The sequence below is a fragment of the Salvelinus fontinalis genome, chromosome 25, assembly GCF_029448725.1.
Source record: "Salvelinus fontinalis isolate EN_2023a chromosome 25, ASM2944872v1, whole genome shotgun sequence".
Classification (NCBI taxonomy): domain Eukaryota; kingdom Metazoa; phylum Chordata; class Actinopteri; order Salmoniformes; family Salmonidae; genus Salvelinus; species Salvelinus fontinalis.
Window position 1 is genome coordinate 27,925,545 of NC_074689.1, and position 26,065 is coordinate 27,951,609.

General features: G+C 50.1%; 1 protein-coding gene across 10 annotated transcripts in view; it reads left to right on the forward strand.

The window, feature by feature from the left end:
* The window catches only part of LOC129823064 (receptor-type tyrosine-protein phosphatase mu-like), a 317,242-nt gene that overhangs the window by 197,464 nt on the left and 93,713 nt on the right, over nucleotides 1–26,065 (forward strand). For 6 of the 10 annotated variants that reach the window (XM_055881767.1, XM_055881768.1, XM_055881772.1 and 3 more), the window contains exons 12-14: nucleotides 16,549–16,825; nucleotides 22,762–22,798; nucleotides 24,380–24,454. In XM_055881767.1, the coding sequence (XP_055737742.1) occupies nucleotides 16,549–16,825; nucleotides 22,762–22,798; nucleotides 24,380–24,454 (389 nt within the window). The remainder of the gene's footprint in view (nucleotides 1–16,548; nucleotides 16,826–22,761; nucleotides 22,799–24,379; nucleotides 24,455–26,065) is intronic. The other 4 variants (XM_055881771.1, XM_055881775.1, XM_055881773.1 and 1 more) reach the window with 1 other exon arrangement.

Here is a 26,065-nt window from a genome sequence, read left to right on the forward strand (position 1 = left end):
AATGAGCTTTAGATCCATTCTGAATGCGTCATTCAATTAATGAGCTTCAGATCCATTCTGAATGCATCAATCAATTAATGAGCTTCAGATCCATTCTGAATGTGTCAATCAATTAATGAGCTTCAGATCCATTCTGAATGCGTCATTCAATTAATGAGCTTCAGATCCATTCTGAATGTGTCAATCAATTAATGAGCTTCAGATCCATTCTGAATGCGTCATCATATGTCACCGTTCTTCTTTGTAGGTATGATACATCTATTTTTAGTACTTTGTTTTAACATGATGTGAGGCGGTAGCGTTGGAATTGATGTGGTTCATTACACAATATACTGTGGAAGAACACGACTGGTTGCTCGCCATTATGTCCTCCCCGGCGATGGGATTTAGCCAGCCAGATTTGAATGTGAAATACCAGATGTTTTGCCTTGATACATTTCACAAAGAATGCAACCCGTCCAACTGATTGGATACGTTTGGTAAAAGCACTTGAATGACAATGCGTCGGGATGCATACAAAAACACAACCTCTGCTTAACTTAAAAACCAAATTAAAGAAGGCTGGGCTATATTTGCCAGGCTTTGTCCTGAAAAACACACGCGTCATGTCGCATTTGGTGCATAAAGCCTTGTGAGGGACTGCATCATTGACAGGCAGGTGTTTGAAGGGCGGTCTGTCTGGCAGCGTTACATACGCGTGGCGCTACAATAGCAGCCTAACCAGGGGCAAGCTGCTTCTTTAAATGGATTACTGTCAGTCACGTTAGCACCCGCGCTAATGTGTCAAATCTGCTGCACCAGGGCGAGAACACCCTACACACACAATCACCCGCTCCTCATTCCTCCTCCTCACCTCCTGTGCCAAGGAAAGCATTTACCCAGTGCTGTAGAGAAAGATGCCCTGTGGCCTCCTAAACCCAGCGTTACCCCAGAGTCAAAGCACTTTCTTTCTGTCAACTGTTTCACTGAGGACAGAGCCATCAACACGCCAGAAAATAGATGACTGAGTGACTGAGTGAGAGCATCTCTCCTCTATTTCTGGCCCAGATCCCTTGTTTCTCTCCTGGAATGTTCAGCTCTATCCGTCCCCCAGGGGAGGTATCACATTACTGCTTCTCCTTCAGCTCTATCCGTCCCTCAGGGGAGGTGTCACATTACTGCTTCTCCTTCAGCTATATCCACCCCCTAGGGGAGGTATCACATTACTGCTTCTCCTTCAGCTCTATCCACCCCCTAGGGGAGGTATCACATTACTGCTTCTCCTTCAGCTCTATTTGTCCCCCAGGGGAGGTATCACATTACTGCTTCTCCTTCTGCTCTATCCACCCTCCAGGGGAGGTGTCACATTACTGCTTCTCCTTCAGCTCTATCCACCCCCCAGGGGAGGTATCACATTACTGCTCCTCCTTCAGCGCTCTCTGTCCCCCAGGGGAGGTATCACATTACTGCTTCTCCTTCAGCTCTCTCTGTCCCCCAGGGGAGGTATCACATTACTGCTTCTCCTTCAGCTCTCTCTGTCCCCCAGGGGAGGTATCACATTACTGCTTCTCCATCAGCTCTATCCACCCCCCAGGGGAGGTATCACATTACTGTTTCTCCTATAGCTCTCTCTGTCCCCCAGGGGAGGTATCACATTACTGCTTCTCCTTCAGCTCTCTCTGTCCCCCAGGGGAGGTATCACATTACTGCTCTCCTTCAGCTCTATCCACCCCCCAGGGGAGGTATCACATTACTGTTTCTCCTTCAGCTCTATCCGTCCCCCAGGGGAGGTATCACATTACTGCTTCTCCTTCAGCTCTATCCGTCCCCCAGGGGAGGTATCACATTACTGCTTCTCCTTCAGCTCTATCCGTCCCCCAGGGGAGGTATCACATTACTGCTTCTCCTTCAGCTCTATCCGTCCCCCAGGGGAGGTATCACATTACTGCTTCTCCCCTCTAAGGCGAGTAACCCCTTTTTAAATGAATTCACAGAGGAAGCGTTTTGTGTGGTGCAGTGTTGTGACAAAAGTTTCCTGCGCTTGTCGTTTTTCCAGTGTACACGGACAGGAAACGCGGTGATGAACCTCCTCAACAAGATACCCTGAAATTTAAGTGAAATTGAATCTGTGCCGCTTGGCCTCATTTGTGTAGGCCTGATCCTACTTTATGGCAGAGGGGATGTTTTATTTATTTTTATTTCACCTTCATTTAACCAGGTAAGCTAGTTGAGAACAAGTTCTCATTTACAACTTGACCTTGCCAAGATAAAGCAAAGCAGTGCGACACAAGCAACAACACAGTTACACATGGAATAAACAAGCGTACAGTCAATAACACAATAGAAATAAAAGAAAGTATATATATAGTGTGTGCAAATGACATGAGGAGGTAAGGCAATAAATAGGCCATAGTAGCGAAGTAATTCCAATTTAGCAAATTAACACTGGAGTAATAGATGAGCAGATGATGTGCAAGTAGAAATACTGGTGTGCAAAAGAGCAGAAAAGTAAATAAAAACAATATGGAGATGAGGTAGGTAGATTGAGTGAGCTATTTACAGCTGCAGCGATCGGTTAGCTGCTCAGATAGCTGACATTTAAAGTCAGTGAGAGAAAATAAGTCTCCAGCTTCAGCGATTTTTTTTGCAATTCGTTCCAGTCATTGGCAGCAGAGAACTGGAAGGAAAGGCGGCCAAATAAAGTGTTGGCTTTGGGGATGACCAGTGAGATATACATGCTGGAGCGAGTCCTACGGGTGGGTGTTGTTATCGTGACCAGTGAGCTGAGATAAGGTGGAGCTGTACCTAGCATAGACTTATAGATGACCTGGAGCCAGTGGGTCTGGCGACGAACATGTAGCAAAGGCCAGCCGACTAGTTCCTGACTTCCCTGAAAAGTTGCATATCGCGGGGACTATTCGATACTAGTGCAGTCCACCACAGGATATTTTTGTGCTAGTCGAGGGCAGTCAAGTCTGGAGTGAACCAAGGGCTGTCTGTTCTTAGTTCTACATTTTTTGAAAGGGGCATGCTTATTTAAGATGGTGAGGAAAGCACTTTTAAAGAACGACCAGGCATCCTCGACTGACGGGATAAGGTCAATATCCTTCCAGGACACCCGGGCCAGGTCGATTAGAAAGGCCTGCTCGCAGAAGTGTTTTAGGGAGCGTTTGACAGTGATGAGGGGTGGTTGTTTGACCGCGGAACCATAGCGGATGCAGGCAATGAGACAGTGATCGCTGAGATCCTGATTGAAAACAGCAGAGGTGTATATGACAGCGGACCCATAGCGGATGCAGGCAATGAGGCAGTGATCGCTGAGATCCTGATTGAAAACAGAGGTGTATTTGGAGGACATGTTGGTCAGGATGGTATCTATGAGTGCCCATGTTTACGGATTTAGGGTTGTACTTGATAGGTTCCTTGATAATTTGTGTGAGATTGAGTGCATCTATCTTAGATTGTAGGACTGCCGGGGGGTGAAGCATATCCCAGTTTAGATCACCTAACAGAACGAACTCTGTAGATAAATGGGGGGCAATCAATTCACATATGGTGTCCAGGGCACAGCTGGGAGCTGAGGGGGGTCTATAACAAGCGTCAACAGTGAGAGACTTATTTCTGGAGAGATTATTTTTTTAAATTAGAAGCTCGAACTGTTTGGGCATAGACCTGGATACTATGACAGAACTTTCCAAGCTGTCTCTGGAGTAGATTGCAACTCATCCCCCTTTGGAAGTTCTATCTTGACAGAAAATGTTGTAGTTGGGTATGGAAATCTCAGAATTTTTGGTGGCCTTCCTAAGCCAGGATTCAGACACGGCAAGGACATCAGGGTTGGTGGAGTGTGCTAAAACAGTGAGTAAAACAAAAAAAGTCAACAAATGAGAGTGCCTGGGGACACGCATGGCCTTGGTTAACCTCCACATCACCCGAGGAACAGCGGAGGAGTAGGATGATGGTACGGCTAAAGGCTATCAAAACTGGTTATCTAGTGCGTTGGGGACAGAATAAAAGGAACAGATTTTTGGGCATGTTAGAATAGCTTCAGGGCATAATGTACAGACGGGTATGGTGGGGTGCGGGTACAGTGGAGGTAAGCCCAGGCACCGAATGATAAGAGAGGTTGCATCTCTGGACATGATAGTTATGCTGGGTGAGGTCACCGCATGTGTGGGAGGTGGGGCAAAGGAGGTATCTGAGGCATGTTGAGTAGGACTAGGGGCAGCGCAGTAAACTAAAACAATGATAACTATCCTAAACAACAGTGTACAAGGCATATTGACATTTGCGAGAGACATAAAGCGAGGCACAAAGCAATCACAGGTGTTGATTGGGAGAGCTAGCTAAGACAACAACGGGTAAGACAACAGCTAATCGGGTAAGACAACAACAGCTAATCAGCTAAGACAACAACAGTTAAAATGGCGATGAATGGGCAGAGACCGTCGATTAACAGTCAAGCAAAACATTTACAAAATGGAGTTCCATGATTATTGAACAGTCCAGCAGGCATCAGCTATGTAGCCAAGTGATCATAGGGTCCAGTGAACAGCAATAGATGGAACAGGGAAGCCGCTGGGTAGTCGTTACTACGCTAGCACACGGGAGACACAGCGTTTAAAGTTAGTAGGCCGGGGTAAGTAGAAGCGTCTGCTCTGACGTCCGGCAAAGGCCGGTTGAGGGCACAGCGGATGGCGTTACGTCGGCGGACCAGTCGTGGTGGTACGGCAGGGCGCCGTGTTGCCAAAGTGTCCGGGCCAGATGGCGAAAGAGGTATTGTAGTTGTAGTAATTTCATTTGCTAGCCGGGAGATGTGCCTGGCTCGTGGCTAACTGGTGCTAGCTTCGGAGAAGTGGCGTTAGCCTCTCGGTAGCAGCGATGATCCGATGCAAAGGTCCAGAGCTTACAGCAAGGATCCGGTGGAGTAGTGGATTCTAGCCGTGTTGGGGTAGAGTCCGGGAGGCATCGGCTGTGTTGCCAAGTGATCACAGAGAGTTGCGCCTGGCTCTGGGCTAGCTTCGGTACTGGGTCACTTGATGGCAGCTAGCTAGCTGTGATGATCAGGAGTAGTGGTCCAGTGTTTACGGCAGGAATCCGGTGTTGTAGTGGAGAAAACAGTTCAATACTGGCAGGCTGGTGTCTGTGCAGAAGGTAAAGACCGCTAGCAGTAGCTAACAATGACTAAATAGCTAGTAGCTAATTAGCTGGTTAGCTTCTGATGGAGGTTCTTGGCTATAAGGTCTAAAAATAGCGGATCCGTGTCACATTGGGTGAGACGGGCTACCGGAAGGTATATTTAATTTAAAAATGGAAAAGAGATTGAAAATAAATTGAAATGTATACAAAAAAGACTAAAAATACAAAAAGTACACGAGAGGACAACAAACCACGTCTGGACTGCTACGCTATCTTGGAAATAGGTGGATAAATAAGGGAGCGGGGCGATAGCTGGAGGCTACAGGGGGAGGAGTGCTGCTGATGCTGGCCTCAGGAGATGGGGCCATGCGGTCCATCTACCCCTAAATCAGTTAGAGTGGAGGGGGCAGCACTGGACCACTGCCTGAGGGGAGATGAAAGTTTAGGTTAATCAATATAATGGTGACGTCACTGAGAAAAAGACCACACCATACTAGTCCCTCTCTTCTTCTCACCTTTCCTTCCCTCATCATAGTTTTCCCCTCCCCTTCTCTTTCCACATTAAAAATACATCTAGATAGGTCCCGGGTCACTATTGAGTCCATGCCAACGAGGAGGTTGTGTGTAATTGGTCTAGCATCACGTTGGGGCGCCACTCTGAAACGGAGCTTGCAGCACAAGGACCCCTAATTGGTGTCAGCTGAGGTTGCCCGACTGAAACAAGATCAAGAGTTTAGATTTTTTGTCTCTAATGCCTCTTTCTCTCTCATGCTCGCTCTCTCTCACTCGCTCTCTCTCACTCGCTCTCTCTCACTCGCTCTCTCTCACTCGCTCTCTCTCACTCGCTCTCTCTCACTCGCTCTCTCTCACTCGCTCTCTCTCACTCGTTCTCTCTCACTCGTTCTCTCTCACTCGTTCTCTCTCACTCGTTCTCTCTCACTCGTTCTCTCCCATGCTCGCTCTCTCCCATGCTCGCTCTCTCCCATGCTCGCTCTCTCCCATGCTCGCTCTCTCCCATGCTCGCTCTCTCCCATGCTCGCTCTCTCCCATGCTCGCTCTCTCCCATGCTCGCTCTCTCCCATGCTCGCTCTCTCCCATGCTCGCTCTCTCCCATGCTCGCTCTCTCCCATGCTCGCTCTCTCCCATTGCTCGCTCTCTCCCATTGCTCGCTCTCTCCCATGCTCGCTCTCTCCCATGCTCGCTCTCTCCCATGCTCGCTCTCTCCCATGCTCGCTCTCTCCCATGCTCGCTCTCTCCCATGCTCGCTCTCTCCCATGCTCGCTCTCTCCCATGCTCGCTCTCTCCCATGCTCGCTCTCTCCCATGCTCGCTCTCTCCCATGCTCGCTCTCTCCCATGCTCGCTCTCTCCCATTGCTCGCTCTCTCCCATTGCTCGCTCTCTCCCATTGCTCGCTCTCTCTCATGCTCGCTCTCTCTCTTGCTCGCTCTCTCATAGCTTACCAGTCTCTCTAAGTACACGGTCACATGTCTCTCCCTGAATTTATAATGACTCTGAGAATGTTCAGTCTCTTAGCTGTCTCACCTTTGCGATTGGTTCCGAAACGGCTCCTGACTATGTAGTTGTTCTCCACATGTGTTAGTTCTTGGTTTTCTCTGTCCTGAGTGGAATGGATGAGAGGTTGTTGACTGTGTCTCCAGGCCATGTGGAGGAGGAGGAGGGAAGGCACATCCTGTCTGGGGGTGAGTTACATCACCTTAGGGAGGAGACAATCCTCCTGACCTCTCCCCCAAACCTCCCTGACACTCCTGGACAAGTGAAGGCTAATTAGCCACTAAAGACCGTTTCCCAGCCCAAACTAATTTGAATTCCTCTCAAAGGTTTTGCTCTTTTCCCTGGGTAGCTACCGAGTAGACAGTTAACGCCACTTCTCCCTCTTTAAGTATCCTCATTGATTGTTGTGTATTGAATGTCGGAGAGTTAATTGAATGCTAAAAAGGACTATAACTACTATGGGATCTTTCCTAACTCCAAAGTAGGCTGTCTTTTTAGTTTTCAGTTGGTGTCTCTGTAGTTTAGTAGCTCGCTGTAAAGCTAAGGCCAGAGGAGACGGCAACAAAAACCAATATGAAACCCGCAGTGAGATCATGGAGACACAGTTTTGCCATCAGCATTTTCCATCTCGCCTGAAGGAAAAATGATTATACTCATAACGTACCAATGCCTCATTTTAAATATGCAGCACTTCAATATGTATTTTTCACTATGATAAACCTGATGGTTATCCAATAAAGACTGGAGAAATAGAGGAGTTGCAGCCATTTTGTGCTGGAGTGATGCACATTTTTCTAGATTTTCTACCATTTATCTGGACATTTACCAGTACCCAGGGCACACCAGGAGAGAAAAATATTTAATTAAGTGGTATTGTTTTTCTCAAATTGATACCTAGACGTTGCAGGTAGCCTTGGAGCAGCCATTTGTGCTGAGTTGTCTATTATTTATTGAAGATGCATCGTTCTTCTTCGGTTCCAGCCCCCGAGCATCTGCTTTTCTCTCTACACTGGCTGTGCCCAGAAAGCAAATGCATTTTTCATCCCGGTAATTTGCAGAGAAAAGATCAACTTTTGACCTGTTGTCTGGTGGTAAACAGAATAGTGCTCTATCATAGCATTATCATAAATAGGCTCTTACCGCAAACAGTGTTTATTGGTTTATTCCCCTTGTTCCGTTCAGTGCTATAGAAAGTATTTCCCTCATTGGCATTAGAATACAAATTAGGTTTCACCTACTATTTCTTAGCCTGTATTTTCTCCTGGAGGGATTAATTATTCCTATACTGTTAGCCTGGTTGAACAAGACTGAATGCTACTGTACACACACTGCATAGCGTTCAATCTGGTTTAGCCAGGCTGGAATGTACTGTATCTTCACAGGGAAATCTGTTGGTTACACCTCTAATAGGTAAGAACAATGGGAGGCATCTGTCCCAGAGGCACAGTCACCTGGGATAGGGAGGGAGGGAGGGAGGGAGGGAGGGAGGGAGGGAGGGATAAATCACAGCAATGACAGCCTCTTAAAGTAATGGCTGGCCTTTAAGAAGGCCCTAAATCTGAGACTAAATGTTCTCCTCACCTTTTCCTTCCCCCTCCTCCTCATCTCCAACTCTCCCACCCAGTTCTCCTCCTCCTCCTCCTCCTCCTCCTCCTCCTCCTCATCTCCAACTCTCCCACCCAGTTCCTCTCCTCCTCCTCCTCATCTCCAACTCTCCCACCCAGTTCCTCTCCTCCTCCTCCTCATCTCCAACTCTCCCACCCAGTTCTCCTCCTCCTCCTCTCCTCCTCCTCATCTCCCACTCTCCCAACCAGCTGCTCTCCTCCTCCTCTCCCACTCTCCCAACCAGCTGCTCTCCACCTCCTCTCCCACTGTCCCACCCAGCTCCTCCTCCTCCTCTCCCACTCTCCCAACCAGCTCCTCCCCTCCTCCTCTCCCACTCTCCCAACCAGCTCCTCCCCCTCTCCCACTCTCCCAACCAGCTCCTCCCCTCCTCCTCTCCCACTCTCCCAACCAGCTCCTCCCCTCCTCCTCTCCCACTCTCCCAACCAGCTCCTCCCCCTCCTCTCCCACTCTCCCAACCAGCTCCTCTCCTCCTCCTCCTCCTCTCCAACTCTCCCACCCAACTCCTCCCCCTCCTCTCCCACTCTCCCAACCAGCTCCTCCCCTCCTCCTCTCCCACTCTCCCAACCAGCTCCTCTCCTCCTACTCTCCCACTCTCCCAACCAGCTCCTCCCCTCCTCCTCTCCCACTCTCCCAACCAGCTCCTCTCCTCCTACTCTCCCACTCTCCCAACCAGCTCCTACTCTCCCACTCTCCCAACCAGCTCCTCCCCTCCTCCTCTCCCAACCAGCTCTTCTCCTTCTCATCTCCCACTCTCCCAACCAGCTCCTCTCCCACTCTCCCAACCAGCTGCTCTCCTCCTCCTCTCCCACTCTCCCACCCAGCTCCTCCTCCTCCTCCTCCTCCTCCTCCTCCTCCTCCTCCTCCTCCTCCTCTCACACTCTCCCACCCAGCTCCTCCTACTCCTCCTCCTCTCACACTCTCCCACCCAGCTCCTCCTCCTCCTCCTCCTCCTCTCCCACTCTCCCACCCAGCTCCTCCTCCTCCTCCTCCTCCTCTCCCACTCTCCCACCCAGCTCCTCCTCCTCCTCCTCCTCCTCCTCCTCCTCTCCCACTCTCCCACCCAGCTCCTCCTCCTCCTCCTCCTCTCCCACTCTCCCACCCAGCTCCTCCTCCTCCTCCTCCTCCTCCTCCTCTCACACTCTCCCACCCAGCTCCTCCTCCTCCTCCTCTCCCACTCTCCCACCCAGCTCCTCCTCCTCCTCCTCTCCCACTCTTCCACCCAGCTCCTCCTCCTCCTCCTCCTCTCCCACTCTCCCACCCAGCTCCTCCTCCCCTCCTCCTCTCCCACTCTCCCAACCAGCTCCTCTCCTCCTCCTCTCCCACTCTCCAAACCAGCTCCTCTCCTCCTCCTCTCCCAACCAGCTCCTCTCCTCCTCCTCTCCCACTCTCTAAACCAGCTCCTCCTCCTCCTCATCTCCCACTCTCCCAACCAGCTCCTCTCCAACTCCTCCTCCTCTCCCAACCAGCTCCTCTCCTCCTCCTCTCCCACTCTCCCAACCAGCTGCTCTCCTCCTACTCTCCCACTCTCCCAACCAGCTCCTCCCCGCCTCCTCTCCCAACCAGCTCTTCTCCTTCTCATCTCCCACTCTCCCAACCAGCTCCTCTCCCACTCTCCCAACCAGCTGCTCTCCTCCTCCTCTCCCACTCTCCCACCCAGCTCCTCCTCCTCCTCCTCCTCCTCCTCCTCCTCCTCCTCTCACACTCTCCCACCCAGCTCCTCCTACTCCTCCTCCTCTCACACTCTCCCACCCAGCTCCTCCTCCTCCTCCTCCTCCTCTCCCACTCTCCCACCCAGCTCCTCCTCCTCCTCCTCCTCTCCCACTCTCCCACCCAGCTCCTCCTCCTCCTCCTCCTCCTCTCCCACTCTCCCACCCAGCTCCTCCTCCTCCTCCTCCTCCTCTCCCACTCTCCCACCCAGCTCCTCCTCCTCCTCCTCCTCCTCCTCCTCTCACACTCTCCCACCCAGCTCCTCCTCCTCCTCCTCCTCCTCTCCCACTCTCCCACCCAGCTCCTCCTCCTCCTCCTCTCCCACTCTCCCACCCAGCTCCTCCTCCTCCTCCTCTCCCACTCTCCCACCCAGCTCCTCCTCCTCCTCCTCCTCCTCTCCCACTCTCCCACCCAGCTCCTCCTCCCCTCCTCCTCTCCCACTCTCCCAACCAGCTCCTCTCCTCCTCCTCTCCCACTCTCCAAACCAGCTCCTCTCCTCCTCCTCTCCCAACCAGCTCCTCTCCTCCTCCTCTCCCACTCTCTAAACCAGCTCCTCCTCCTCCTCATCTCCCACTCTCCCAACCAGCTCCTCTCCAACTCCTCCTCCTCTCCCAACCAGCTCCTCTCCTCCTCCTCTCCCACTCTCCCAACCAGCTGCTCTCCTCCTACTCTCCCACTCTCCCAACCAGCTGCTCTCCTCCTCATCTCCCACTCTCCCAACCAGCTGCTCTCCTCCTCCTCCTCATCTCCCACTCTCCCACCCAGCTGCTCTCCTCCTCAACGGCATGCTCCTCCTCTACTCTCTCTGTCTCTCTCTCTCTGTCTCTCTCTCTCTGTCTCTCTCTCTCTGTCTCTCTCTCTCTGTCTCTCTCTCTCTGTCTCTCTCTCTCTGTCTCTCTCTCTCTGTCTCTCTCTCTCTGTCTCTCTCTCTCTGTCTCTCTCTCTCTGTCTCTCTCTCTCTCTGTCTCTCTCTCTCTCTGTCTCTCTCTCTCTCTCTCTGTCTCTCTCTCTCTCTCTCTGTCTCTCTCTCTCTCTCTCTGTCTCTCTCTCTCTCTCTCTGTCTCTCTCTCTCTCTGTCTCTCTCTCTCTCTGTCTCTCTCTCTCTCTGTCTCTCTCTCTCTCTGTCTCTCTCTCTCTCTGTCTCTCTCTCTGTCTCTCTCTCTGTCTCTCTCTCTCTCTCTCTGTCTCGCTCTCTGTGTCTCGCTCTCTGTGTCTCGCTCTCTGTGTCTCGCTCTCTGTGTCTCGCTCTCTGTGTCTCGCTCTCTGTGTCTCGCTCTCTGTGTCTCGCTCTCTGTGTCTCTCTCTGTGTCTCTCTCTGTGTCTCTCGCTCTCTCTGTGTCTCTCGCTCTCTCTGTGTCTCTCGCTCTCTCTGTGTCTCTCGCTCTCTCTGTGTCTCTCGCTCTCTCTGTGTCTCTCGCTCTCTCTGTGTCTCGCTCTCTCTCTGTGTGTGTGTCTCGCTCTCTCTCTGTGTGTGTGTCTCGCTCTCTCTCTGTGTGTGTCTCGCTCTCTCTCTGTGTGTGTCTCGCTCTCTCTCTGTGTGTGTCTCGCTCTCTCTCTGTGTGTGTCTCTCTCTCTCTCTGTGTGTGTCTCTCTCTCTCTCTGTGTGTGTCTCTCTCTCTCTCTGTGTGTGTCTCTCTCTCTCTGTGTGTGTCTCTCTCTCTCTCTGTGTGTCTCTCTCTCTCTCTGTGTGTCTCTCTCTCTCTCTGTGTGTCTCTTTCTCTCTCTGTGTGTCTCTTTCTCTCTCTGTGTGTCTCTTTCTCTCTCTGTGTGTCTCTTTCTCTCTCTGTGTGTCTCTTTCTCTCTCTGTGTGTCTCTTTCTCTCTCTCTGTGTGTCTCTTTCTCTCTCTGTGTGTCTCTTTCTCTCTGTGTGTGTCTCTCTTTCTCTCTGTGTGTGTCTCTCTCTCTCTCTGTGTGTGTCTCTCTCTCTCTCTGTGTGTGTCTCTCTCTCTCTCTGTGTGTCTCTCTCTCTGTGTGTCTCTCTCTCTGTATCTGTGTGTGTCTCTCTCTCTCTCTCTGTATCTGTGTGTCTCTCTCTCTCTCTCTGTCTCTGCGTGTGTCTCTCTCTCTGTGTGTCTCTCTGTCTCTCTCTCTCTCTCTCTCTCTCTGTGTCTCTCTCTCTCTCTCTATGCCCTGCCCTTTGTTCCATGCCACATGGGTTCGTAATTAGTCCTCATATTTCTCGCCGGCCTCTTCGCCATCATAATTTGTTTTACACCAGATTTTATTGCTAAATGGCGCCACACGGTGAGGCTTCACGGAGGGGGGTAGAGGGGAAGTTATTGATTATTATCTACCAGTGAAAGGGTAGAAGGTAAGTTATTTATGCTGGGGAAGTTCTTCTTGTCTGTAATGAGTTAAATAGCTGAAAGAGCACCGAGAGACTTGCGTGTTCACAGGGACCCGATATTTCCCAGCAGTTTATGACAGATCTAATCTCCAATGGATGTGTGGAGCTGGGGGGAAATTGAATTGGCAAATATCGAATAGGGCTGACAAACTGTATCTTTTCTAAGTCAAACATAATGTTTCTGGGTTTTACACTGGTGTGGGCGGTCTTGAATTTTGATTATGAAGAGGAGTCAGGAGTCGGGAGCTTTCTTGGTTCCTGTTTGAAAATGTATCTCTCATGGAGATTCTGCTCAGGTGAAAGCAGATGGTTTACTTCTTGGAAAGGTTGTAGGTCAGTTGAATTTGTCTTACGTTGTCTTTGCACCTCACTACCCTTGAGTTCCACTTGGCCGTGCATGAGTAAAGGCGTACGAATGCTTCCCTGTCTAAACACTTTAGAAGAGTTTGTGCATATATTATGATTACATTTTGATGTTTTTGTTCATTTTGGACTTCGGTAACGCATTTTTGGGTTGTTCTGGGACACAATATTTTTTTCTAGGGGAAAGCCAGTCTACGCCCCTTCGTTGGTGATTGGTCAACAGTAGGGATTCTTCAGTAAAGTCTTTGTTGTCATTCAACGAGAGACGACTCGTTTTCATGCAATTTGTTTCATTTAATGATACTGCACAAATCACCCTGTTTAGATGTAAAATTGCGTGACTAAGATCTCATTGTCAAAAACGGCAAAATCAATAACAGATTGAGTTGTCTTGGATTAATTCTGACTATTTGGAGGAAGTGTGTACTGGCTACGGCGTCTAAAATGGACACACTGTACTATTGCCGCTTTTTTTAGTATTTCAAGCAAATGCCTTTTAAGGAAGTATGTGAGCTCACTCGTCCGACTTCGTCTAGACACTGAACTGAAGAACACCTCGTCCGACTTCGGCTAGACGCTGAACTGAAGAACACCTCGACCGACTTCGGCTAGACGCTGAACTGAAGAACACCTCGTCCGACTTCGGCTAGACGGTGAACTGAAGAACACCTCCTCCGACTTCGTCTAGACGCTGAACTGAAGAACACCTCGTCCGACTTCGTCTAGACGCTGAACTGAAGAACACCTCGTCCGACTTCGGCTAGACGCTGAACAGAAGAACACCTCGTCCGACTTCGGCTAGACGCTGAACAGAAGAACACCTCGTCCGACTTCGGCTAGACGCTGAACAGAAGAACACCTCGTCCGACTTCGGCTAGACGCTGAACTGAAGAACACCTCGTCCGACTTCGGCTAGACGCTGAACTGAAGAACACCTCGTCCGACTTCGGCTAGACGCTGAACTGAAGAACACCTCGTCCGACTTCGTCTAGACGCTGAACTGAAGAACACCTCGTCCGACTTCGTCTAGACGCTGAACTGAAGAACACCTCGACCGACTTCGGCTAGACGCTGAACTGAAGAACACCTCGTCCGACTTCGTCTAGACGCTGAACTGAAGAACACCTCGTCCGACTTCGGCTAGACGCTGAACTGAAGAACACCTCGTCCGACTTCGGCTAGACGCTGAACTGAAGAACACCTCGTCCGACTTCGGCTAGACGCTGAACTGAAGAACACCTCGTCCGACTTCGTCTAGACGCTGAACTGAAGAACACCTCGTCCGACTTCGTCTAGACGCTGAACTGAAGAACACCTCGACCGACTTCGGCTAGACGCTGAACTGAAGAACACCTCGTCCGACTTCGTCTAGACGCTGAACTGAAGAACACCTCGTCCGACTTCGTCTAGACGCTGAACTGAAGAACACCTCGTCCGACTTCGTCTAGACGCTGAATTGAAGAACACCTCGTCCGACTTCGTCTAGACGCTGAACTGAAGAACATCTTAACACTCACAACAAACGGCCTTAAATGTAGGATTCAGTTGTAGAAAGGTCTTAAAGTGACAAAAATGTTTAGAGGAGATATGAAACATACAGCAGATGCTCTCCTGTACACTAGACTAGAGCAACCAAGTAAAACCCGGGTTCATTATGTAATATTATAAACCACATGGTTGATTATGCAAAATTAGATGAGTTAAGATTGTTGATTTGGTTTTAATGATAGTTTGTGGCTGATAGTTTCAGATATCCTGATTAGCCTTAAGATTTTGTGATTAAATTAGCAGTTGTCACATTAACCTTCTTGGGTTCATTTATACATAACAATCTCAATTGAATAAAGGATCATTTTGAGCTAATTACAGCAATTATAATGTCGTTCTAATGTGGGAGTGTCACTGAGAGGACTGTTATCAAACAGCAATATTCATTCTCATCTTTGATATTCATACCTTTAATAATGTTCAATAGTAGTCTTCAAAATTAATTTGCCTCAATGCAAACTCCCATATCGCTCTGTCTCTCTCTCTCTCTCTCTCTCTCTGTCTCTCTCTGTCTCTCTCTGTCTCTCTCTGTCTCTCTCTGTCTCTCTCTGTCTCTCTCTGTCTCTCTCTGTCTCTCTCTGTTCTCTCTCGGTCTCTCTCGGTCTCTCTCTGTTCTCTCTCTCTTTCCCTCCCTCCTGCCATGCCACCTTGCCTGCCAATATTCCCATCTATAGCATTGGAAAAAGGCTATGGCTTTGGACTAGGGCCCACTTAATCCCCCACCCAATCCCTATCCAGTTCCTATTAATATTGCCTATTGCCTCTGCCGCTTCCCAAGGCTTTCTACCCAGGAAGCCTGGTTCAGGGTTGGTTGTTGATCTCTCTTCTTATAATACACTTAACTCCCAAGCCTGACATGGAATAGGGGGCTAGCACGATAGTAGGAACCTTTTTCATGTCATTATTATTTGCGGCACACTTAGAGCGGTGCTCTAATCCCCAGCCGGCGTCAGGATTTCTAGCGCCTAATATCCTGGCAGAGAGCGACACAGAGAGAGTCGAATGCTTCTACAGTTCACCCTATTTTATTTCCTGCCATTTTAAATCCCTCCACATAGATGAGATATTACCCACCTGACAGCTATCGCTATGACGTCTGTAAATGAGATGGCGCTCTACTTCTCTTGGGGCGGCGGGCTACGAGGCTGCAGGCTTTCATGACTTTATTAAAGCTGTCTGTTCCAGTCAGAGAGCGAGAAAAGGGTTGACTAGACACCCGGGTCAATACTAACCCGGGTGTCACCACCTCAGCCAACGTCCAGTGCGATAGTCTCTCTCATCCAATTGCTATCAGATTAGCAAGTCTACATGCTTATTTATACGGGTAATTCATTCACTGCTCTCCGCTTTAGTGAAGTAGGAGTTTTGCTTATGTTCAGTACAGTATCCTCAGATCCTCAAAGTTCTACAGCTGCACCATCGAGAGCATTTTGACTGGTTGCATCACCGCTTGATATGACATCTTCTTGGCATCCGACCGGAAAGTGCAACAGGGGGTAGTGCGTACGGCCCAGTACATCACTGGGGCCAAGCTTCCTGCCATTCAGGACCTATATACCAGGCGGTGTCAAAGGCCCTAAAAATTGTCAGACTCTAGCCACCCAAGTCATAGACTGTTCAATCTGCTACCGCACGGCAAGCGGTACTGATGCACACAAGCTGAGGATTGTATGCTTTTAAAATAAAGGGTAGACTGCATGACTTGAAATCGTTGGTAGCTTGACAAGTGTATTCTGTCAAGATACACAAACTGTAACGCATCAGATATGCTTTCTGAAGAATTTGTGAAAATGTTTATCGGTCATTGGCAATTACTATTTCCTATGTTTCTCCGTCTAGCTCATTCATTTACAATGATGGGTTAAAATGCAACCCTAGGAACATGTAATATGCTGTGGTTTCTTTGATTCTTTCACATTTTAATTGATAAGTTGTTGAACGATCAAAATAACTCTTTGCACAGTTCTCCTTGGTACACATAGTGGATGAACAAATGTTAACATCTCTCTCTGAATCAGAGAGGTGCGGCGGGCTGCCTTAATTAACATCCACGTCTTCGGCGCCTGGGGAACAGTGGGTTAACTGCCTTGCTCAGGGGCAGAACGACAGCTTGGGGATTCGATCCAGCAACCTTTCGGTTACTGGCCCAACGCTCTAACCACTAGGCTACCTGCCGCCCCATTAGACTCCTGTTACACATTTCAAGTCCTATTATGATTCACTGACTCATGCTTCCTTCCAGCAAGCAGAGGAAGATGCAGCAGAAATATTGCAGAAATAAATTTGATTGAACGATTACTAGGTCTTCCTCTCCTGTCTCCCTGCAGTAAGTACCAGGTGGTGGTGGTGGAGGAAGAGCGCCCCCGGCGGGCGCGGAGGGCGGTAGAGATCCTGCGCTGCTACCCGGTGCCCATCCACTTCCAGAACACCACCGTGCTCAACTCCCAGTACTACTTCACAGCCGAGCTGCCCATGGGCGACATCAAGACCCCCGTACCCTTCTGCATCGGAGACAACCGCACCTACAACGGCTACTGGAACGCCCCCCTTCTCCCACACAAGAGCTACAGCGTCTACTACCAGGCCGTCAGCACGGCCAATGGGGTGAGTGAGCAGGGGGATGTTGGGGTGGGGATTGGCCACCGGGACTTCATGTCAGTCATGACTCGTTCACACCCAATATAGGAGATTGAATGTGAAACTGATTGGAGATTTTTTACTGTGTCATGTTTTCTATGTCTTTACAAAAGCCCATTTTTTGAAGTAATTTTCTCATATTGTTAATATCCTATAATGCACCACTTACTCCAATTGATTCATTGTTTACAGGAAATGGCCCCTTATTTAAAAGGACATTCCCGTTGATGTGGCATTATGGATTGGTATTTGTGAGTGGGTTATTTCTATGTCGTCTTCCTATTGGCCCAACCCTGACTGCCAGTGTTACCATGCTACAGTCCAACCCACATTACCTCTCATTTCCTGTCTCCTACCAACTCTGACACCCAAGACTTCTGCAGTGAAAACAGACAGACAGTACAGCCTCAATCTCAACAGTCAGCTAGAGTCTATCTCATCACTGAGTTGAATCACTTCCCTGTTCACAGGGAACGGAGAGCAAGGCAAACCGGATGCAGAAAATTGTGATAAATGAACAGCCACAGCAGACTCTCCTTCAGGGCCTATTTGACAACCATTCCAGCGTCCTAATGGTCAATAACCCAGTATTACAACCCCATTAACCCTCTTCTCCTAACCACTCTAATGTACTGTCAGTGGGAGTACAGGCCAGCACACCAAGAGACAAAACACCACTTTTATCAATGTCCTGCTGCTCGGATTGTATAAAAGTTCACCCATTCACAAATGCATTATTAACACTTTGGCTTAATTGATGTTTTTTTTTAACACCTCCCCCTTTTCTAAATGCAAATAAATTAGCCCTAATGAAAAACCCATCCTCCTCTCCTCAGCCTTCCTCCTCTCCTCAGCCTTCCTCCTCTCCTCAGCCTTCCTCCTCTCCTCAGCCTTCCTCCTCTCCTCTGCTGTCCTCCTCTCCTCTGCTGTCCTCCTCTCCTCTGCTGTCCTCCTCTCCTCTGCTGTCCTTATCTCCTCCTCTCCTCAGCCTTCCTCCTCTCCTCAGCCTTCCTCCTCTCCTCAGCCTTCCTCCTTTCCTCTCCTCAGCCTTCCTCATCTCCTCATCTCCTCAGCCTTCCTCATCTCCTCGGCCTTCCTCATCTCCTCAGCCTTCCTCCTCTCTTCTGCTGTCCTCCTCTCTTCTGCTGTCCTCCTCTCTTCTGCTGTCCTCCTCTCTTCTGCTGTCCTCCTCTCTTTTGCTGTCCTCCTCTCTTTTGCTGTCCTCCTCTCTTCTGCTGTCCTCCTCTCCTCTGCTGTCCTCCTCTCCTCTGCTGTCCTCCTCTCCTCTGCTGTCCTTCTCTCCTCTGCTGTGCTCCCCTCCTCTGCTGTTCTCCCTTCCTCTCCTCCTCTGCTGTCCTCCCCTCCTCCGCCTGCTGTCCTCCCCTCCTCTGCTGTCTTCCTCTCCTCTGCTGTCCTCCTCTCTTCTGCTGTCCTCCTCTCCTCTGCTGTCCTCCCTTCCTCTGCTGTCCTCCTCTCATCTGCTGTCCTCCCCTCCTCTGCTGTCCTCCCCTCCTCTGCTGTCCTCCCCTCCTCTGCTGTCCTCCCCTCCTCTGCTGTCCTCCCCTCCTCTGCTGTCCTCCCCTCCTCTGCTGTCCTCCCCTCCTCTGCTGTCCTTCTCTCCTCTGCTGTGCTCCCCTCCTCTGCTGTCCTCCCTTCCTCCCCTCCTCCGCCTGCTGTCCTCCCCTCCTCCGCCTGCTGTCCTCCCCTCCTCCGCCTGCTGTCCTCCCCTCCTCCGCCTGCTGTCCTCCCCTCCTCCGCCTGCTGTCCTCCCCTCCTCCGCCTGCTGTCCTCCCCTCCTCCGCCTGCTGTCCTCCCCTCCTCCGCCTGCTGTCCTCCCCTCCTCCGCCTGCTGTCCTCCCCTCCTCCGCCTGCTGTCCTCCCCTCCTCCGCCTGCTGTCCTCCCCTCCTCCGCCTGCTGTCCTCCCTTCCTCTCCTCCTCTGCTGTCCTCCACTCTTCCGCCTGCTGTCCTCCACTCCTCCGCCTGCTGTCCTCCCCTCCTCCGCCTGCTGTCCTCCCCTCCTCCGCCTGCTGTCCTCCCCTCCTCCGCCTGCTGTCCTCCCCTCCTCCGCCTGCTGTCCTCCCCTCCTCCGCCTGCTGTCCTCCCCTCCTCTGCCTGCTGTCCTCCCCTCCTCTGCCTGCTGTCCTCCCCTCCTCCGCCTGCTGTCCTCCCCTCCTCTGCTGTCCTCCCTTCCTCTCCTCCTCTGCTGTCCTCCACTCCTCCGCCTGCTGTCCTCCACTCCTCCGCCTGCTGTCCTCCCCTCCTCCGCCTGCTGTCCTCCCCTCCTCCGCCTGCTGTCCTCCCCTCCTCCGCCTGCTGTCCTCCCCTCCTCCGCCTGCTGTCCTCCCCTCCTCTGCCTGCTGTCCTCCCCTCCTCTGCCTGCTGTCCTCCCCTCCTCTGCCTGCTGTCCTCCCCTCCTCTGCCTGCTGTCCTCCCCTCCTCTGCCTGCTGTCCTCCCCTCCTCTGCCTGCTGTCCTCCCCTCCTCTGCCTGCTGTCCTCCCCTCCTCTGCCTGCTGTCCTCCCCTCCTCTGCCTGCTGTCCTCCCCTCCTCTGCCTGCTGTCCTCCCCTCCTCTGCCTGCTGTCCTCCCCTCCTCTGCCTGCTGTCCTCCCCTCCTCTGCCTGCTGTCCTCCCCTCCTCTGCCTGCTGTCCTCCCCTCCTCTGCCTGCTGTCCTCCCCTCCTCTGCCTGCTGTCCTCCCCTCCTCTGCCTGCTGTCCTCCCCTCCTCTGCCTGCTGTCCTCCCCTCCTCCGCCTGCTGTCCTCCCCTCCTCCGCTCTTCTTCTCTCAAGCTCAGGCCATTAGATAATTAATTGGAGAGAGACTAGCCAGGGGGGGCTAGAGTCGAGGGAGGTGGAGAGGGGGTTGAGATTAGGCTCGTCTCAGTTCTCTGGTCTCTCCTTCTAGTGTTGCCCCTCTAATGGAGGTCTGGGAGAGGAGCAGGTTGTTTTCATCGCCTCCTACTACTAATAGGGTGCTGTGGGGACAGTAGGGCAGAGTCTAGTGGTACAGCTGTGTTGTAGTGTATTTCGAGACAGTTTTCCCACAAAGAAGATCAGTGTGCCCTGTGCTAAGGATTTCTCTTCTGAGAAGAAGAGGAGAGAAAGGGGGAGAGACTGAAAACAATATTTCTCATTCCCCTCAGTCCTCTACCCTCAGTTCAGAGCAGGGTGCCTCAAAGAAAGGCCACCACACTCTGAGGCAGAGCAAAAACATTCAATACTAACCCCAGCAGTTAGACCTAAGTGGAAATATAGGTGTTCACATGTTTAGTTTAATACAATAATTCTAATCCTAGATTCTAAGTGATCCAAATGATTCCAACTAAATTACTGCTAGCTATTCCAGCGACATGCCAGTATCTCGTTAAGTACTGGCAACGTGCCATATTGTAAATATCTGGCTCCATTGTCATCAAGCACTCTTAGTAGAAACCAGTCTCTTCTCCTCTCCCCACCTGAGTCCCACAGACTCACAGCACCCCCCCAAGTTGTTTTAAATATTCAGCACACCCCACAGTTTAATCTGGCGTCTCCTCAATAATGCACCAAGCCACACAAGTGCATTTTGCTGTCATAAAGCACAGGGGGATTTAAGCATAAGCCCCAAGTCACTTTCTCCATTCCCCTGAATATTCATGTACCGTTGCTTTGCACCGTGTTTGTTTGTTCCACGTTTGTAAGACGAGCGAAGGCAAAGCCATTTCTGCCTCCTGCTTTTCCCCTCCTTGTTGTGGAAAACTTTTTCACTCTTTTTTTCAGTTTGTCTGTGAGAAGAAAGGATGGCTGTGCAGATCACATTTCACTCCACACTTCCTTCTGAATGGCCTTTTCCTTTTCTTCTCTGTCGGTCTCTCTGTGTGTGTCTCTGTGTGTGTCTGTGTGTGTGTCTCTGTGTGTGTGTCTCTGTGTGTGTGTCTCTGTGTGTGTCTCTGTGTGTGTGTCTCTGTGTGTGTCTCTGTGTGTGTCTCTGTGTGTGTCTCTGTGTGTGTCTCTGTGTGTGTCTCTGTGTGTGTCTCTGTGTGTGTCTCTGTGTGTGTCTCTGTGTGTGTGTGTGCCTCTGTGTGTGTGTGTGTGTGTCTCTGTCTGTGTGTGTCTGTCTGTGTATGTCTCTCTCTCTCTCTTTCTGTGTCTCTGTCTGTGTCTCTGTGTCTCTCTGCGTCTCTGTCTGTCTCTCTCTCTCTCTCTCTGTCTCTCTCTCTCGCTCTCTGTTTGTCTCTCGCTCTCTGTCTGTCTCTCGCTCAGTGTCTCTCTATCTCTTAGTGTCTCGCTGTCTCGCTGTCTCTCTCTTTCTGTGTGTGTCTCTCTTTCTGTGTGTCTCTCTCTTTCTGTGTGTCTCTCTCTTTCTGTGTCTCTCTCTCTTTCTGTGTGTCTGCGTCTCTCTCTGCGTCTCTGTGTCTCTCTTTCTGTGTGTCTGCGTCTCTCTCTGCATCTCTGTGTCTCTCTGCGTCTCTGTCTCTCTTGCATCTCTGTCTCTCTGTGTGTGTCTGTGTCTCTCTCTCTCTCTTACAGTGTCGGTCTGTCTCTCTCGCCCGCTCTCTCTCGCCCGCTCTCTCTCGCCCGCTCTCTCTCGCCCGCTCTCTCTCGCCCGCTCTCTCTCTCCCGCTCTCTCTTTCCCGCTCTCTCTTTCCCGCTCTCTCTTTCCCGCTCTCTCTTTCCCGCTCTCTCTTTCCCGCTCTCTCTTTCCCGCTCTCTCTCTCTTTCCCGCTCTCTCTCTCTTTCCCGCTCTCTCTCTCTTTCCCGCTCTCTCTCTCTTTCCCGCTCTCTCTCTCTTTCCCGCTCTCTCTCTCTTTCCCGCTCTCGCTCTCGCGCCCGCTCTCGCTCTCGCGCCCGCTCTCGCTCTCACCCTCGCTCTTTCTCTCGCTCTCGCCCTCACTCGCTCTCTCTCTCGCTCTCGCCCTCGCTCTCTCTCTCTCTCTCTCGCGCTCGCTCTCTCTCTCGCGCTCGCTCTCTCTCTCTCGCGCTCGCTCTCTCTCTCTCTCTCTCGCTCTCTCTCTCTCGCGCGCTCGCTCTCTCGCACTCGCTCGCTCTCTCGCACTCGCTCGCTCTCTCGCACTCGCACTCGCTCGCTCACTCGCACTCGCTCTCTCTCTCGCACTCGCTCTCTCTCTCGCACTCGCTCTCTCTCTCGCACTCGCTCTCTCTCTCGCACTCGCTCTCTCTCTCGCACTCGCTCTCTCTCTCGCACTCGCTCTCTCTCTCGCACTCGCTCTCTCTCTCGCACTCGCACTCGCTCTCTCTCTCGCGCTCGCTCTCTCTCTCGCGCTCGCTCTCTCTCTCTCGCGCGCTCGCTCTCTCTCTCGCGCTCGCTCTCTCTCTGCGCTCTCTCTGCTCTCGTGCTCTCTCTGCGCTCTCTCTGCACTCTCTCTCTCTCTGACTCTCTCTGCCCTCTCTCTGCGCTCTCTCTCTCTTGGACTCTCTCTGCCCTCTCTCTCTCTCGGACTCTCTCTCTCTCTATCTCTCTCTCGGACTCTTTCTCTCTCTCTCTCGGACTCTCTCTCTGTCTCTGTCTCACTCTCTCTCTGTGTTTCTGTCTCTGTTTCTCTCTCTGTCTCTTTCTCTCTCTCTCTCTCTTTGTCTCTCTGTCTCTCTCTCTCTCTCTCTCTCTCTGTCTCTCTCTCTCTTTGTCTCTCTCTCTCTCTTTGTCTCTCTGTCTCTCTCTCTCTCTGTGTGTGTCTCACTCTCTCTCTGTGTGTGTCTCTCTCTGTGTCTATGTTTTACTGCCCAGTCAGTCTGATCAGATTGGGACAACCAAAGCCTTTTTAAGAGGCAGCAGTCCCTACACAGTCCTGACAGCTAATATGTTGACTGAACTATTTTTATTTGTTTTATTTGAGAACTAATGCCTCTCTTTCGCTCTCTTTGTCCCTCTCTTTCTCGTTCTCTCTTTTTTTTCTCCCCTCGCAGGAGACCAAAATCGATTGTGTACGAGTGGCCACTAAAGGTAGGACTGGCGCCTGTTGGCTGAAAGTAATCTTACCACTGTTGATTGAATTGCGTTTCCCCTCTCTCACACACACACAAGGATTGTTTTAGCTCGACCACAGGGCTATAGTGCTGTACGCAGCTCTTCTAATCTGCTACTCATGCTTTTCAAAAATGAATGTCTGCTCTTTGGCCGCTCACCTTTCTCCCTCTGTCAGTTTGATAGTGTGTGCTTGTGTAAAGTGTTAACAGTCATAAGCATTGAGCTGTGTCCTATTGACAATTTCAAGCTCACGTCACATGTAAGTAAACAACAGTAGCAAATTAGGTAAAATATTAACTTACATGGCACTTTTTTTTTAAAGAACTTAGACCTTGGAGTCAAGTATAATTGTTTGTCTTGTTTCTAACAGAACCCCAAAATGTCCACCAAAATAAATGAAGTCACTATTCCACTCTAAAGTGTGTGGTAGTTTGATATGCCGTGTATAGTGCTAATAGCCTGTAGGCCTTATAACTGAGCTAGGCTAGCCAAAAAGCACACGCTCCAACTCTCACAAACCATTAACCCCCCCCAACACAGGAAATGTCGAACAATCGTAGAAAAGGGGAAGCATTTTCATTGGCCGCAGATGGTCAAAATTCTCTGGCCCAGAATTCTGAAATATTTGCATATTAGCATCCAGCGGAGATACTTACAAGCTGCGGCCTCCTCTTTTCTCTAGCACAACGCATTAGTGTGCCGCCGATCAGCAATGTAATTGTGTACAGATGGTAGATCATCTATTTTCCTTACTACATGCCGTCTCTCGATCTCACGGTGCCAAGACTGGGCTATAATGCTATATGCTAATGAGCACTAGTTCCTGTGTTGTTTCCAGTCCTTTTTAGCCACAGACGCTAAGCACGTTTGAATTTAGAATCCCCCTCTTGCCCATCATAGATTATGAAAGGACTGTTTTAATGCTTTTTTTGTTGTTTTTGATTTCGTTATAGTTTTATGGCGGTTAATCAGATTTTATTGGACCTGAGCGTTGGCGCATTAAAGTAGCATCTGCTAATAGGTTCAGCACCTCTCGGGGTACCTGCCAGTCATAGCGGTGGCAGCCAATCAGATCCCCAGAGGGGGCTGTGGTGCGGGACAAACTGCTCATACAGAAGGCCATAACCATGACATGGAGAGAGCCTGAACTGAATATTGAAGATTTTAGTGGCTCTAGCAGAATGTTTATATTCAGTCTCATATCTCTAGAATGGCTCCCTCAGGTTTGTATGAAATCCCTGTGTTCGTTTCCTCCCTGCTGTTCACGAGCACACAACACAAACAAGTAATTAACCAAGCTTCTGGGACGATTACTAATGTATAGAAACATAACCGTTACAAAACCAATGCCAAGCTTGTGAACTATATGTAACCTTCCATTCCTCCCTGAGAGAAGTATCTATTTCTCTCTCCCTCCTACCGTTTCTCTGCTCTGTGTGATTAGGGATGTTTTCCTGTTTGCCTGAGTCTCTTGGCTTCAACCTTGCCCTCTTCTTCTTCTCCTTCTCCCTCTACTTCCTGCATGTTGGCCTGGAACAACTTGTTATTTTGCCTTAGCCGCCATAATCGTGACACAGCTCACCACTCCCTACATACGCATCGCCCCCGCGGCTGGCGACAACCAACTAACAGGTCAGACCACCACTACAACTTCCCAGCTCTCTCCTCGTGTGTGTGTGTGTGTGTGTGTGTGTGTGTGTGTGTGTGTGTGTGTGTGTGTGTGTGTGTGCCAAGATTCATCATTCATAATGTATGTCTGTTTGTGCATTCTAATGTTTTATAACATCTGTTTGTTACATTTTGTAGCGCGTGTCTTTTTGTAGCGTGTGTCATGTTTGTTGAGAGACCGTCAAGGGTTAACTAGGTTACCAGATATCTTATTTTCCACTTTGTATTCATACCTGTCATTTGGTCAGTATTTATCCTATTCATATCCTACAGATAGTGTGACATGGGATTTAGTACCTTGAACACCTGGTTGTGTTGCAAAAACATAGAATGAGCTCATTTTCATTCAAGGCAGATGTAGGAGTTGTGAGTGGGGGAAAAAGATCAATACAGGCCTCTGCAGCGAGCATGAAAGCGAGAAGCTGGACACTCTGGCACGACAAAGACATCCTGCTCAACCTGCTGTCAGAAAATGACATTCAAATATTTACCAGGCAGGCGCGGCTTCCAAGGAAAGGTGACAACTTTCCTCCTTCTGTTTATACAAGAAGCCAAATGATTCTACCCAGTCACACACCGTCAGACACTGTGAAATGGAAAATGTTCTCCTGTGAAATATTTAACTACGGCCGTTTTAGGCTTGTTCCAGGTCATGGGGAATGAACATGATTTTTTGAGGGGAAGAAAAGGGAACATTAGGTGGATGCAATGTCAAAAGTACTGCTGGGAAAGACATGTATGTTCAAAACTTTGGACTTGAGTACAAATTGTGTTACAAATTTGCAACATAGTTTGACACTTACAATTTTCAGTTTTCCCTTAAGTTATGAAACTTAACCAACTGCTACCAGTTAAACTCCAGTTAACATTTTTTTTTAAATGAGTCAGAAACGTCTAGTTTTAATACAACATGGACAACAACGTGTCGATAAGAGTGACCTGGCAGGGGTCGTTAAATATCAGCATTTGTTTTATTTACACTGTTTACGTCCTAGGGACACGATAAATGTAAGCAGTGGAGGCCGCTGTGCTTTGTTAACCAGCTCTTGTGGTGTTTCAGCCCCGACGTTTACACACCCTCCCACACAGAGTTAGTGGAACACCCTATCCCCCAAAGCACCTCGCATAGTTTGAGTTTGACATGAAACGGCCTCCCTGAAAGCACGAAAGCTTCACTCCCTTCTTCAAAGCCGGAGATATCTGCCGTTTAAACTTAAAAAGGACCAGTGTTTTATGCCTCTTGGGGCATTCAGTTTGCTTTTGACCCATAAACAGAGATGTCAAGGAGAGGATTTGAAGTAGAAAAGCTTGGCGTGAAAGTAAATAGTTAGAAAGTCCAAAACAGCTGGAGATGTTTTGACGTTTCCCGAACAAACTGGAGATACCAAGTGAGTCAAGCTGACCTTGACTGTTCAGTCTTTTATCTTGGGAATATATTTAAAACCTCTGTTCACATGTGAGCACCCAATGTTTTCTGTATTTTTGCCCACGCAAGGTTTACCTGATAAGAGTCAGACGTCCTCCTTACTGCTTTCCTTGAAGGCCTTTTCCTCACCACCTAAACCCCTCAATAGC